This window comes from Urtica dioica, chromosome 7, assembly GCF_054948205.1.
Source record: "Urtica dioica subsp. dioica isolate 48M chromosome 7, U.dioica_male_clone48M_v1_H2, whole genome shotgun sequence".
Classification (NCBI taxonomy): domain Eukaryota; kingdom Viridiplantae; phylum Streptophyta; class Magnoliopsida; order Rosales; family Urticaceae; genus Urtica; species Urtica dioica.
Window position 1 is genome coordinate 45,157,931 of NC_142762.1, and position 15,000 is coordinate 45,172,930.

At 34.0% G+C, this 15,000-nt stretch overlaps 1 protein-coding gene across 1 annotated transcript; it reads left to right on the plus strand.

Moving 5' to 3' along the window:
* The first annotated feature begins 10,115 nt into the window (after positions 1–10,115).
* Positions 10,116–12,928, plus strand: LOC149392072 (HXXXD-type acyl-transferase family protein). Its single transcript, XM_089618468.1, has 2 exons — positions 10,116–10,716; positions 11,942–12,928. Exons 1-2 carry the CDS (start codon positions 10,255–10,257, stop codon positions 12,833–12,835), a joined length of 1,356 nt encoding a protein of 451 aa, XP_089474594.1. The 5' UTR covers positions 10,116–10,254; the 3' UTR covers positions 12,836–12,928.
* The last annotated feature ends 2,072 nt before the right edge of the window (positions 12,929–15,000 follow it).

Below are 15,000 nucleotides of genomic sequence, written 5' to 3' on the forward strand. Positions count from 1 at the left end.
TCACTGTGTCTCTCTCTCTCTCTCTGTGTATACGATCTGCTTTTTTAGATATGTGCTTTGACTATGTACACAGAAATTTAGCCTTTCATCGCATCAAAGAAACCTCTTTTTTGTTAAAAGCGGCAAAAACCTATCAAACACTGAAGTCCACGCACCTACTTTTTCTTTTTTGTTCCTAAACCTATCGCTATGAGTTTATCTTCAAATTAAATGCGAGTTGAAAAAAATTTGAAAGCGGAACGTTTGTATTATTATATATTATTAGGAGGACGTGATTTTTAATTAATTATGTACTCTATATGAGAGAGCCACCAGTTCCAGAAACGAGAGCTAGTGCATTCTTTAATTTGGCCACTTATGTGACTTTCATAAAGTAGCGTATCGTTAATCGAGAGCTGACATGCACAAATTGTTTTAATATTCTGAAATCATTGACATGCAATTTAAGATTTAATTTTTTTATTCTTTATTTTTTGCGGGGAAACAAGAAAGTATTTCGGAAGAAATAGATGGTGTTTTGGTGGGTCCCATTTTGTAAACTGTCGATGATTATGAGATGAGATTCGGAGGGAAAGGCAGATCAGTAAATTATTAATATAGTAAGATGTTTGGCATCACTTAATCATGACTATATATCTACACCTATGTGAAGAACAATTTATTAGAGGCTATATATGGAATTTGTGTCCGTGATCATTATTACTTCGCTCTTTTAAGATTTTTAAACTTCTTTTTTCAAAGATCCTTCACTGGAGTGGATAGGTTAAAATCTTTTTTGAATGTTCCTTGAGGCAAATAAGCTAGAATATCGTAATGCACCGAAAAGGGCAAATAATAAAAGGAATATATTGCCTAATTAAACTTCTTTTTTCAAATCCTTCTTCTAAAAAAAATAAAAGGAATGTATTGCGGTATACACTGTCACTTTGATATTACACTACTATACTTTATATGAAAAAGACAGATGCTTGTCCGTAATTGGACAAACTGAATTTATTTCAATTATTTTGCGCATAAAGTCGTTTATACTAATAGCAATCCAGAATTTTTCAAATTGCTTGGATTATTTATGTTTTAAGATTATTTAATTTATTTATTTGCAATCAAATCTATGAAATGGTGTGGAAAAAACTTGCTTAGTTTAGTCAATAATTTTGAATTTTTAATGCATAATATATTTATTGAAGATTTAAGGATGACAGCGCGCGCATCAAGAAAATCAAAGCACACTCTTCAATTAAAAATCATGTACTATACAATATAATAAAAACATATATTATTTGAGGATAGAAAAATAACTAAGAAAGAGACATGACTATCAATTATCCAAATGGTCTTGTCCATCGCTCTAACTTTTCAATCAAACTAATGAACCTGAATTCACTTGTCCCCAGGTTAAATGATCAACAGGCAACAAAAACAACAATTCCAACTCAAAAGTCTAAGTAAATAAATAAAGATATATTGATCCGTTATTTTTTATTTCAGCGGTGGCAATGGGTTTCTGGGTAAGCCTACAGAAAGAAAACATTGGTCAACTATATTGTCAGTCTTTTTCTTCCAAAGTCCAAATTTTCAAACTGAACGTTTTTATTAAGTTGTAACTTTCACTAGAATTTCGCAGCGAGAAGAAAATGCCATTCACAATACGTAACAAAAATTAATTAACCAAACAGTCATAAAATATCCAAATGATGGGCTAAAAACGCCTCAATTAAAAAAATATGTAATTAATGCAGTAGTTATTCACTTATTCTTTATTCTCAGAAGAAGCAAGTGATAATTATCCAAATCATAGCCATTTATATATATAATAAAGATGTAAAGTTCTAATAAATTCTGGGACCATTAAATACTCTGATTGTAAAGGTCGATGTTAATCTATTCTACGGACACGTACTTAGACCTCTTATCATTTGTATTTATTTTTAATGTTTGCGCCTTTAAGCATGAGATACAAAAACGTGGTCCATAGACATCGAATTGGCCGGATTTGCACGTTTTCTGGCTATAAAGATTTTCAAAAGAGGTTAACGAAAATGAAATGTAGAGAATATCCTAAAAAATAAAGTGTAACATTGTAGAAGAGTTACCAATATGAATACATCGCTTCCATTTGCGGGCTCCAAGTAGAGTGTAACCGCATAAATTGACTTGTCATTTTCATATGTATGCATATAGAATAAATCATACACCAAGCACATCATAGTACACACATATTTAATCGTTTTTTAGAATTTTATTTTGTGTACGTATATTCGTCACATTTTTCACAAAATAAATAATAATCAGCTCATAGATATAGAATCCAATTCTCTCTCGCACCCAACTCCATGTTCCTCTTGTTTGGTTGGAATTCGTCTTGATAGAATTAATGCATTCTTTGCAAAGCAATAACCTAGTTCAAATGGTAAGTCAAGATCTGCTACATTATCTTCAATCTGGATGAATTGAGCATCAATGTAAAACAGCGAGATATGTATTCATATAGATAAAGCATAAATCAAATTTCGTCTTTTATCATCGCTAACCCTCATCACAAATTGGTTTTGTTGGGCGAATTCTTCCGTCAATTTTCTTTTGAGAGAGAATAAATTGGTTATTATAGTAACAGAGATTCTAAAATTTAAGAAATTTGAATATTAATTTGATTATCCAATTAACAAGGATATTTTCAGCACCAAATAATTGTTCTCACCTACGACAACCTCAAATTGGCCACTTCAAATTATTAATCAAATGTTAGCTAAAATGCAATTGACAAGTTTTATGTGACTTAATTATAATTATCTATTTTTTCTTTGTATATAAATAAATGTATAATAATAATGAGAATAATACATTTATTGAAACTGCGTACATTTTGATTTTTTCCTCACATCTAGAGAATTGTGTACACAATGTTTATATTGTTACAAGTTTCAATTATTCAAGCGTTTACTTATTCAGATAGTGTTCAAATTTATTAAACTTTTTTACCGACTTATTGTTGATTTTCATTCTCAAATTGGTCAGTATATATGTAAACACATGCCAATAAATATAAAAATTATTAAAAATATAAAATATATATATATATATATATATATATATATATATATATATATATATGAGTTTTTTTCGTTGTGAGTTAAAGGCATTTATTGATTTCCGTCTGCCTTGGTAGTTATATTTGGCATTTCTGTGTTTTGTTTGAGCTATACTCTAGAGTTTATTTCAGTGATATAATCACTACTACAGAGTCTGGAGTAGTACAGACTTAATGGCATTTCAATACTTTTAAATTACTCACAGTTCCTTATTTTAGATGCTAATTCCGTTGGTACCTAGTTTTTCAGCCTTATTCTTATAATACCTTATTTTATTCTAAGAATACCTCGTTTTATTCTAAGAATATCATATTTTACTGGTTTTTCTCCTATTTTTACTTGTTTCAAGTTGATTTACTACAGTAAAAAAGAGGTCAAGAGATATTAAAAATCAGTTGATTAAATCGTGAAGAGAAAAAAAAATCAAGAAAAATACGAAATAAAAAGAAAAGTTCTACTTGAATGATGAATGTATATTGAGTATTGACTATTGAGTACACTATTAAAATGTTTTATCTTTCATAATTCTTATTTTTATGAGATTTTTTAGTATCAATATTGGAGTGATTAAAATTTAGCCAAATTATAGATTTATTTAGGCAAATAATCAATACTTATCATAGTCCCAAAAATACCCCCACTTGTTGCATATTTGTTCTCTCTATCTCTCTCTCTCTCTCTCTCTCCAATAATTGAACTAGCGACGAAATTTTCTTCTTCTGATCTTATTCTTCTTCTTCTTCTTCGAGCTTCTAGGTGTAGCATTCTAGGGTTTCCAGTCTCGGTTTTACAATGGTGTCTTCAATCTCGACCTCTCGCTTTCCTCCACGAATCTTCCACCAAAGTTTCAATACTCCGACGGACCTCCGACCTCGACAGTGCGTCCGATTTTCCGATTAGTTGCATATTACGCCAGAGAATTTGGGAGGAGAATAGTGGTTCCGGCGAGGCGCGAGGCGTTTGGCGACGCCGAGCTGGATTGCGACGAGCAGAGCTACAACTCGGCGGAGGACGAGTTGTTCGTGCGGTCGTTCAAAGTATCTATCTTAAACTATCGATTTTCAATACAAGCAGGTTTGGATCGATCGATCTTTGTTTCAATTGTTTAGTGTTGTAATTTTGATGTTCCGGTTGGTTTGCCAAAACAACAAAGGAAATTGGACTCGTCCACTTCTGCAATCTAGTTCGGCGACAAATAATTCGATTAAATGTCACAATTAATCCGATTAACTGTGACGAATCTTTTTCGAAATTGATCTCGAACATCGCCGAGTCATGCGATTGCACCGATCCGACCGTTCAAAGGTTGCGAATATAGTTCGACGTATTAACTGTGATAGTTAATTGGATTAACTATGAAGGTTAATCCGATTAACTATGACGATCCTCCTCTGGAAACGATCTTGAACATCAGCGAGTCTTGCGGGTGCGCCGATTCGGTCGTTCATAGGTCGCAAGTTCAGTTCTACGTATTAATTTTGTAATCCAAATAACTAAGAAAGTTAATCGTGGAGTTCTGCGTGGATTAATCTGACCGTTGATCCGTCCCGAAAAGGATCACGAACTCTGGCTTCATGGCGGCAAGTCAGGTCGAACTCGACGTGGGTTCGGAGTAAAAGGTTCGTGAGGTCTAGGGTTTCGAGCTTCCGTACAATGGCAGAACCGACAAGACTGCAATGTTCGACGGTGAACACCTTCGATGCAGCGAGGAATAATTGAGAATCGAAGTTTCTGGCACAAAAATCGTTTGGAGGGGTATAATAGGAATATGATATTGTTTGTTCGTGAACTATGCTAATTACCAAATTAAACTCATATTGGGCTATAATTATAAAAGAGGAGTCTGATTTGCTATAGCCCGTCTTTTTTTTTCTTTCTATTTGTTATGATAATTTTGTGTTTGTGTTTTTTGGTTATTTTTTTTCAACATAAGAAAATGTTAGTATCGACTAAGAAATATCCTTCGGAATATTAAAAAAAACGATTTTAAAAACTTTGTAACACAAATGGAGCAATTGAATATTGAAAAAATTGTTTTATATATAAAAATATCAAACAAAATCAAGCAATGAGTCCAATGAAAATATATTGTTAGTTTCTGAATTTGTATGTCAAAAAATAACGATGAAAAATGGATTTCGTATAATTTTTTTGCTTTTTTTCTTTATAATGTTATGAATAAAAATTATTAAAATGTAGTTGTATTGTAAGTTCTTTTTATATTTTGTTTTAACGAAAATTTACTCTGTTATTACCAATTTAATTTTAATATAATTATAAATAGACTTTTTTTCCTTCGCGATCCATCATTTAATAAAGAAGAAAGTGCTTCAAGCCTGACGAGAAAATCATCCACCTATATAGCAAGACTTATGAGAGGTTGGTGAGAAATTGATTGGTCAAAGAGACTACAAATTTTAATGATGTTTGTCTTCTAAAAAAAAAAAAATGAAAACGATGAAGGCATAAAATAGAATAATTGAGGTAACTGGTGGTTGTCGGACGGAAGGGACGAGGAAAAATCGCATATATCACTACATTTGTTGACGACACATTATATTCTTGATATTAGGCGTTCAACCAAGTCCATGAAAATGAAAGGTAAAAAAAAACACTAAAGAAATAGGTAAGCGAGCTTTTGTAAAAGAGCGCTGATACACATTAGTGCATTTAGTGCGCTAATGATAAAGATTGAGGTGAGTCCCACCTTTATCTCTATCATCAATTTCCTTTCTAAAAAAGCAGTTAAAGGCTCAAAATATATCATGGTGTTGCTCGTAAAAAAAAATTAGTCAATCAATTTGATGATCGTTTTCACTTCACCCAATCAGATTGACAACAATAAGACCATCACAAATAATAATAAATAAATAACAATTCAAGAATAATTCATAAATAGGAGTTGAAATATTTCAATAATAACACAAAAAATTATATTTATTGTAATTCATACACCATGTAAATAGTGCTACACTAAATTTAATATAACACTATGTATTTGATGTAAAAATTATACCAAATTTATTTATTTTAATTGTTTATACTCTTGCATTTTTCTTTCTTATTGTTTCAACTAGAATAATAGTTGTCGATGTCGGAATCGGTTCTAGTGTAACACTATTTATTTGATGTAAAAACTATACCAAATTTATTTATTGTAACTTTTTATACTCTTGCATTTTTCTTTCCATTTATTTTTTCAACTAGAATAATAGTTGTCGATATCGGAATCATTTTCTCAACAATCACGAACTATATATATATATTATATCTAGTGTGTCGTTTTATTTATATTTATTTGGATTTCAATAATTCGTCATAGAAGAATGGAGTTTAACTAATTAATAGCGAAATAATATAAAGAAATTTGACTAAAAAGAATAAATAAGCTGAAAGGATGCTTTTATCTAATAGCGATCAAAGTGCAATTGGGTCGAGGTGGCTCACGGAAGTGACGTGCGCAACAACATTATTATATACAACTTTCACAATAATAACGATAATAGAGACCAACTCCTACATTTCTAGCTGAAATATATCTATTTATAGCCGATGGTCAGCTCATCTTTGTTGTTTATCTAGAGGACATGTGGTCGACCTGGAGGTGGTAGAGAGGCCACGTAAGCGTTGGCCTGAACTGGTAAATATGTTGTGTAAATATATTTTAGTATTTTATTTTGTATAAGTTGTTAAATTTGACCCCGTTTTCAAAATTTAATCAAATATTTTATTTTTTGGTACATAAAGATATAAATATTATAATTAAATATTTTTTAATTTAATAATTTGATATATTTACTAGTGGATGATTAGAAAAAACATCTCATGCTACTTATATTAAAATTAAAATTAGCACAAATTAATACAAGTAGCGTAAATGCATTAACACCATACAAAATAAAACTACACTAAAGAAATCTACATTAAAGTTTGGTCGAGAAATCTATGTTTTATTATTATATGAGTAATTTTAAGTATGTTTTATTATTACTTGAGTATAATTTTACATTTTTATCTATGTTTTGTTAAAATATAACTCTATATTTGTGTGTAATTTTACGTTTCCATCTATGTTTTTATTGAACGGTAACTCTATATTTTTTTAAGGAGGGAGTTTTTAGCCAATTATACAAGAGTAGATATATACAAATATGGGGAATGGACAAATATGATAATCTATTATGCTACCACACAAACACACCCCGGAATTAAATAAATATTGGCAATGCATCCGGCGGAATTCGATCCCGCGTCCTACCCGTACGAAGAGAAGTGATATTACTACTTGTCCCAAGCAAACTTGAGTAAATGTAACTCTATATATTGTGTATGTGTTATTATTATTTATGAAGGTATAATAATGTTCAATATTAAGGACTAATATGTAATATAAATAATTTTTTTAGGTTTAAACATCCTCAAAATGATGTCCCCATTGGCGTAAAGGTCTTTAAACCCTTGTTTTGAAGTTTTAGGATCTTCAAAATGAGGATCTCTATTGGATATGCCCCAAAACTATAGTCCATTTAACATGTAAATAAAACAAAAAGATCTCAATTTTTCAGGGTTTTTTTTTTAAGTAACCAGGGCCTCTAAAAAAACCTCCCCGCCCTCGATATCGGTGCGACGGAGAGGAAAAAGAGACCTCCTTACATATCATTCAAATATGGCATCAGTCGCAAGATCTCCCGCACAAGGGGCATGAGTCCCCATACATTACAAAGTCCTGATAATCCAAATCTATTAGCTCATCGGTACAACTCATTAGGCACGCCGTTAACTTGCCTAGAACACCATCTAAAAATACACAAAAAAAAACACGAAATACGATATCCGATTTTCTCGAAAACCGGCAGAAGCTGCCAATCTTGGCAATGAAAATTGTTCTCAAGGCTCTCCATTATACTTTTGTTGTCTCCTTAAAAATGACTCTCTCCACGTTACGAAATTTAGCTAGGAGCACCGCTTTCGAGGATGGCGATGAGCTTCACTTTCCTTGCATTCCGAGCTTCCAACTTCGAGCACCATTGCAATAGAACCTCGATTTCCTCACTTCTCTCTACAACCCCAACAACAGCCTCGCCGGTTGAAGGCCGCGTTGAGGTTGATCTTCACGGTCCCAAATTTCGGAGGCCGCCATCTTAGACTAGAGACCGCGATTAACGGGGGGGGGGGGGGGGGGGGGGGGGGGGTCATGATCTCGATTCTCAATCAGTCTCTCACATACATCTTCCACTATCTTTCCGATGAATCTAATGGACATCTCTTCGCTGTCAGTTTTTCCTTGGAAAATAATCAAATTCCTCGAGTCCATATAGACTCCAGGATCGCCCAAGCTCTCATATGGAGTTTCAAATTCCACAATCTCTTCCACAGACCATCGCACAGATTCTTCTGAGAATTACACAAAGTAGGCAGCGCCGATTTCACCGTGAAATTCCCACGTTCAGTGGCCTCCCAGAACATAGTATCTATCCTCTCTTGGCTGATCTCGAACTTTGAGAGCCAAAATTCTGTCCACCAAACCTTCACCACAGATATCCACAATCTTCACCAGGTCCCATTTTCTATGGCCCTCTACAAACAGGTCGTCTACCATTATACCTCCTCCCCGAGAGTTGTTTTTTCAATAAGCTTATCCTTGAAAGCCCACTTTTCAGCAAAAACCTTCACCGAATTTCCCATACCCACCAAATAAGAGGCGTTGTTTTTCACGAAGTTCTGGGTAGTGATGATGTCTCTTCAGCTCTGAGAATCTCCTTGATTTTTCGTGACTTCTAGGAATTTTTTTTGCCGACAATATTTGAGCCTTAAATGGGTTGCCCATATTGCATGAGAATCGGATGCTAAGTATTTGCCAAGTTTTCAAGTGCTAGTTGACCGAGTGGAATATCTAAAAAATATCATAAAATAAAAAATTACAATAATTTGAATATAAAAATAATGATGACAAATTGTAGCGAGCCCACATAATTAGTAGTTGGACGTACATAAAAAGTGAAAACATGTGTACAATTGCGGCCAGCGACGTTTCGAGGACAATAGATCAAGTATCAAAATTTTCTTAATTTTTTTTTTAATCTTCAAGATATTTTTGTCCAAAAAATTAGGCTCTTACAATTTTTTACATTATTAGGATTAAAATTCAATTTAATGTGTTATTATCATATTTATAATATTTCTATACATGAAGATATCTAATATGTATAAACTCAATAGCATTTAAAGCGGCTTACTTCTTTTTTTTTGTTCTTTTTTTACCATTTACTGTTTCCCACTTGTACATTACAAGAAATATGAAGTTGGTAGGTAGGTAGGTAGGTAGGTAGATCCCAAGAAATATGAAGTTACTATTATTATTGGATCTGATTTTACTATCACGTGTATATCGTAGAAAATAATATCAGAGTGGGTTTTTTGTATCACCTACGAGTACGACCTACCATTGAATTAGTATTTAGGTTGTATTTGGTAGTTAACTCAAAAAGTTTTTGTTTTCTGTTTTTTAATTTTTGTAGTTGTACTGAAAAACTGTTTTGTAGTTGTTTTCAAAAAGCTGTTTGGTACAGTTTTCATTTTTGTTTTTGAGAAAATGAAAAAACTGAAAAAAGTGTTTGGTATAGTTTTCATTTTTGTTTTTAAAAGAATGAAAAGAGAAGATGAGGAGAAAGAGGAGAGAAGAGAATATTTTTTTTTTCAAAAACACATTTTATTTGTTTTCAGTTTTCTTTACTTTTTTCCAAAACAACTTCAAAATTTTTTCCAAAAACTTAAACCAAACATGTTTTCAATTTTTGTTTTCAATTTTTTCAACTCAAAAACTAAAAAATTGTTCTTGTTTACTTTGAAGATTCTCTTAAGATGAACACATGAAAATCTAACCGTTGATTTTTCAATATCACCTACCCTCCCTCCCCCCAATGAATTAGTATTAGTCAAACATTAAGGAGAGAGTGTCTGATTGTTCCTTGTTCACCAAGTTTTAATATTTTTTAAGCAACCATTAATTGATTATTATTACTAAAAAACTTTTAATTTTTTTTTTTTGACTATTATTACTAAAAAAATGAATATATAAGGACAAGTCTCGTCGAATGTTAAAACCGAATCATTTTACAGTCCAGCAAACTCTCATAAATAAAAACAAACAAGTAATTGTGATCAAATGGGTGTGAAACACATATCAGAATGTTTCATAAAACCTCACACAATCCCAGAGGAATCAAAGAAGCCCCTGAACTTAACTCCATGGGACTTGGTCATGCTCTCAGTGCATTACATCCAAAAAGGCCTTCTCTTTGCGAAGCCTCCAATGGAAGAAGAAGACTCGGAAGCTTTCATGGAGTCTCTGCTTCGGAAGCTCAAACACTCTCTCTCCCTGACCCTGGTCCACTTCTACCCTCTCGCCGGCCGGTTCAAGACCGTCCAGACCGTTGACCCGCCGTCGTACTCCGTCCACGTGGACTGCAACGACGGGCCCGGAGTGAAGTTCATCCACGCCAAGCTGGACATGACCGTAGCGGATATTCTGTCGCCACCGGATGTGCCGGTCATTGTTCACTCGTTTTTCGACCACCACAAAAACGTCAACCATGACGCACATACCAAGAGCATGCTTTCTATTCAGGTTTTTTTTTTTATTTCTTTATTTATATATATTTATTTTTAAGCGAAGCTGCCAATTTTGACAATTCTCAATCTCAAAGGAGAATGCCTAGAAAAGAATCTGTACTTTGGATCAGGGACGGAGTAAAAAAAAACTCATCAGGGACTAATTTGAAAAAAAAACGTTTTAAAGAGCTAAATTGTAAAATTTTAAGATAAACCAATATAATTCTTTTTTAAAATGGGCTGAAAATGTAAAAAAAATTGAGTGGAGGGCTTGAGCCTCCATTTCGGCCTACTGTATAGCTCTGTCCCTGTTTGGATCATCAGTGAATTTTATTATATAATTTCATTCCATGTCTTGGTAAAATATTATGATACGCTATACATCAATCTTTTATCTGTTTTTTTCAATATTTATTCATTGACAAAGAAAAAAAATAAAACACAAAATCTGAATTTGATAATTTCCTATTAGAAATTTGTTTTTTTTAATAATTACTAGAAAGTTGTTAATTATATCTTTTTCTAGAAATTTGATGACTGTTCTACAATAAGAGAATAAAAGTGTATATCTACAATTATGTAATTACGGCAACATATTAAAGTTCAAGATTTCTGTTTGTGCTAAGAGCATTTTAATGGTAAGCAAATATCATATTTGTTTAACTTATCAAATAAGCAATTTAAGCTACAACTAATTTAAATAAATTTGTTTTCTAATGATAAGTTAAATCACTTTCCTAGCTTAACTTTATCCCACATGTCAATAATTAATATTTTATTATTATTTTCTATTCAATTCTCATTTATTAAATAAAAAAATAAAAAATTGGTCCATTTAATTTGCAACTAGTAGCTTAGTTAAGCAAACTAGCTTAATTAAACTAATAGGTAAAGTGCAAAATAATGGTAAGCAACTAACTTACAACTTTTGCTAATTTCTAGCAAATCCTCACAATTGTTAATAAGCTACAAATCATTAAAGATGCTCTGTACATTAATCGTATTAGTGATGTCATAAGCGGTACTGTTATTGCATATAGCCTATCGCCTGGAAAAAAAAAAAAAAAAAAAAATCCATTCTAGTTTTGTTTGAAGAAAATCTGATGAAAATAGATGAGAATAATGTGTGTTCCATTTTCCTTGAAAGTTTAATTGTTCTTCATAATCCAAGTTCCAAAAATAACCTTATGATCCAGATAAAACCCACCAAAACATAAGTAGTTTTGTGATAAAATGATCAGGTGACAGAGCTAATCGACGGAGTGTTCATCGGGTGCTCGATGTCCCACGCCATCGGCGACGGAACGTCGTACTGGAACTTCTGGAAATCCTGGTCGGAGATCTTCCGATCCAACTCCTCGTCAATCTCCCGGCCGCCGCTCTTCGACCGGTGGTTCCCGGCCGGCCACGGCCCGACCATAAACCTCCCTTACAAACACCACGACGAGTTCATCGAGCGCTTCGAGGCTCCGCCTCTGAGGGAGAGGATCTTCAGCTTCACCGCCGACTCGCTCGCAAACCTCAAATCCCGAGCCAACTCCGAGAGCGGCACAACAAAGATCTCCACCTTCCAGTCGCTGTCGGCGTTCGTGTGGCGGTCGGTGATCATGTCCCGGGACCTCTCGCCGGAGACGGTGACGAGCTGTCGTCTCGCGGCCAACAACCGGCCGAGACTGAACCCGCCGATACCGGAGGAGTATTTCGGGAACGTGATATACCCCATCAGGGCTTCCACGACGGTCGGGGAGCTTCTGAAGGGAAACCTGGGCGCGGCGGCGTGGAAGGTCCACGTGGCGGTCGCGGGGCACGATGACGTGGCGGTGCGGCGGCTTCTGGCGGAGTGGCTGGCGGCGCCGAAGGTGTTCAAGCTGGGAGAGGTTTTCGATCCTTTTAGCGTCATGATGGGAAGCTCGCCGCGGTTCGACAAGTATGGTAGCGAGTTTGGGATGGGAAAGGCTTTGGCTCTTCGCAGCGGATACGGGAACAAGGTCAGCGGCAAGTTGTCGTGCTACCCGGGCCGCTCCGGCGGTGGCAGCATCGATCTCGAGGTCTGTCTCTCGCCGGAGACCATGCGCCGCCTCGAGGCTGACGCAGACTTCATGCAAGCGGCGGGTTTGTCTCCTCTACTTGCTTGAAAACAAGGGGAAAAAAAAAAGATGGGTAATGTTTTTTACTCTATTTGGCTTTCAATTAAATCGATCTTTGTATGGACAATGTCAAAGTCTTCTTTGTAATTTTATTCAAGGTAAATTTTTTTTTTATTATAGAAATAAGATTAGTTTTTTTTTTTTTTTTTTTTTTCAATTCTAAAGTATTTCACTTTTTTTATTCTCTTGAAATATTGTAAATTTTTTTAGTTTATGAGTTGTTATTGTTTGGAATTTGATTATGGAATAGATAAAAGCATTGAAACACATGCCAAAAAGAAAAGAAAAAAACACAAGCAGGAGAGGATAAATGGACGGACAAATTATTAAAAGAGACACACAAGTTGTTGGCATTGATGCAATAAAGTCATTGTAGAATTTGTTGGACCTTGTTTATAGTGTTGCTTAGATGGGCCTGCTTATAGTGTTAGGAGAAATTACATAATTAACGGATTTTGGTTGTTACTTTACAAAAATATAGCAGATTTTTTAAAATCATACAATAATGACGATACTATCAATTATATACTATATTTGTCATATATATGAATAAAAAAATAGTCAAAGCGTTCTATTTTACTTAAAAGTTAAATTTTTGTTCTTAAACCTGAAAATTATTAAGAAAATTTTCATACTGGTCGAGGATCATCATAGTGGTCGGCTTAACCTTTATTAAGAGAAGTCCTCTGAATTGAAGAACATCTTCCATGATGTATATCTTCTTCTTTTCATAATGCATCATATGTGAGTTATAAGCTTAACTTGTACAAGGTGTTTTTTTTTTTTTTTTTAATTATGAAATCTGGTGTGTATAAATACTAATATGGATCAGTTTAAGTTAAGTTAACAAATAAAAAAGCTCATAAAATTTTCCACGTCTTGAAGCCATGTTATTTATTGTGTGCATTGTAATTGTTTGTATTTTTGCCTCTTTGAGAAAACTAATATTTTTTTTACTGAAACGACCAACACCGGAGCCGCATGGTGTCTCCCATGTGTTTCGCAAGGAGATAATTAGAGTATCTGTTTCCCTTGTGTTCATATTTATTTAATAGTCTATTTATGAAAAATAGATGACAAATAAAAATATATGATTGGAAATTAAAAAAAAAGGTAAGTATACGTGAATTAAGATGTGATATATAAAAGGTTGTTATAATAATTTAAAAATAAATAGATAAAAGAATATGTTTTTTGAGTGTTAGAAATAAAATTTTAGATCGGTGATAAAGTAATTTGACATAAATGATATAATAAAGTGGGAAAAGCTATATAATAGAATTTTGAAGTAGAAATGGAGTTAGACGTCAGAGCAATCCAAACCAAATGCTGTTAAAGGAAAAAAGAGAAGTACAACAAATAGCATAATATTTTACAATGTATATATCGGTATATTTCTTTAGGTAGTAATATCCATCCGTTTCTAATTGATACTTTGATATCAATATTTTATATTTCCCTAAAATTTGCAGCCGGTTATCAATTTATCTGTAAATTGGGACATTCCATATTTGTTTCGGACATCACTCTTTCGGTCTTTCCTTGGTACTTCGTTAGAGAGAGAGAGAGAGAGATGACTGGATTATTGGCCAAGAAAACTTACACGAATCTCTACTCTAATACGATTTTACGATTAAACCCTCACAGAAGACAGCTTACTCCTACACGTGGCACTCGATAGCATCTTCTTACTTCAGAAAGCGAGCGTCCCAAATATCATCTAAAATGTGGGTCCCACTAGAAAGCCCCAAACCGGAAATAATCACAATCCACGCACACACTTTCTCTCTCCGAAGTGGCAACTTCGAATCAGTTGTCATACCGAATCCAACGGTCGTAGATTCACTACGAAAGCCAAATATGGCATCCACCCGAGTAATCCCCACCGTTAGAATTCTCCCACATGGAAAGAAAAACCCAAACTATCCAAGCTGCCAAGTCCGCAAGCCAATTAAACCGCAGCGTGAAGCCACGCCGGTAAGCACCCGAATAGCAAGACACGTGGAGCCTAACTAATGGTCGGAAAACGAAAGCCCGGGCACACATGGGTCTACGCCTGAAACAGAGAACCCAGGCAGTGTGAAAAGGAAGGCGCTAAAAGAAAAGCGTAATGAACACGCTCTCACGTCTCTCCCAAAGCCCTATATAAGACC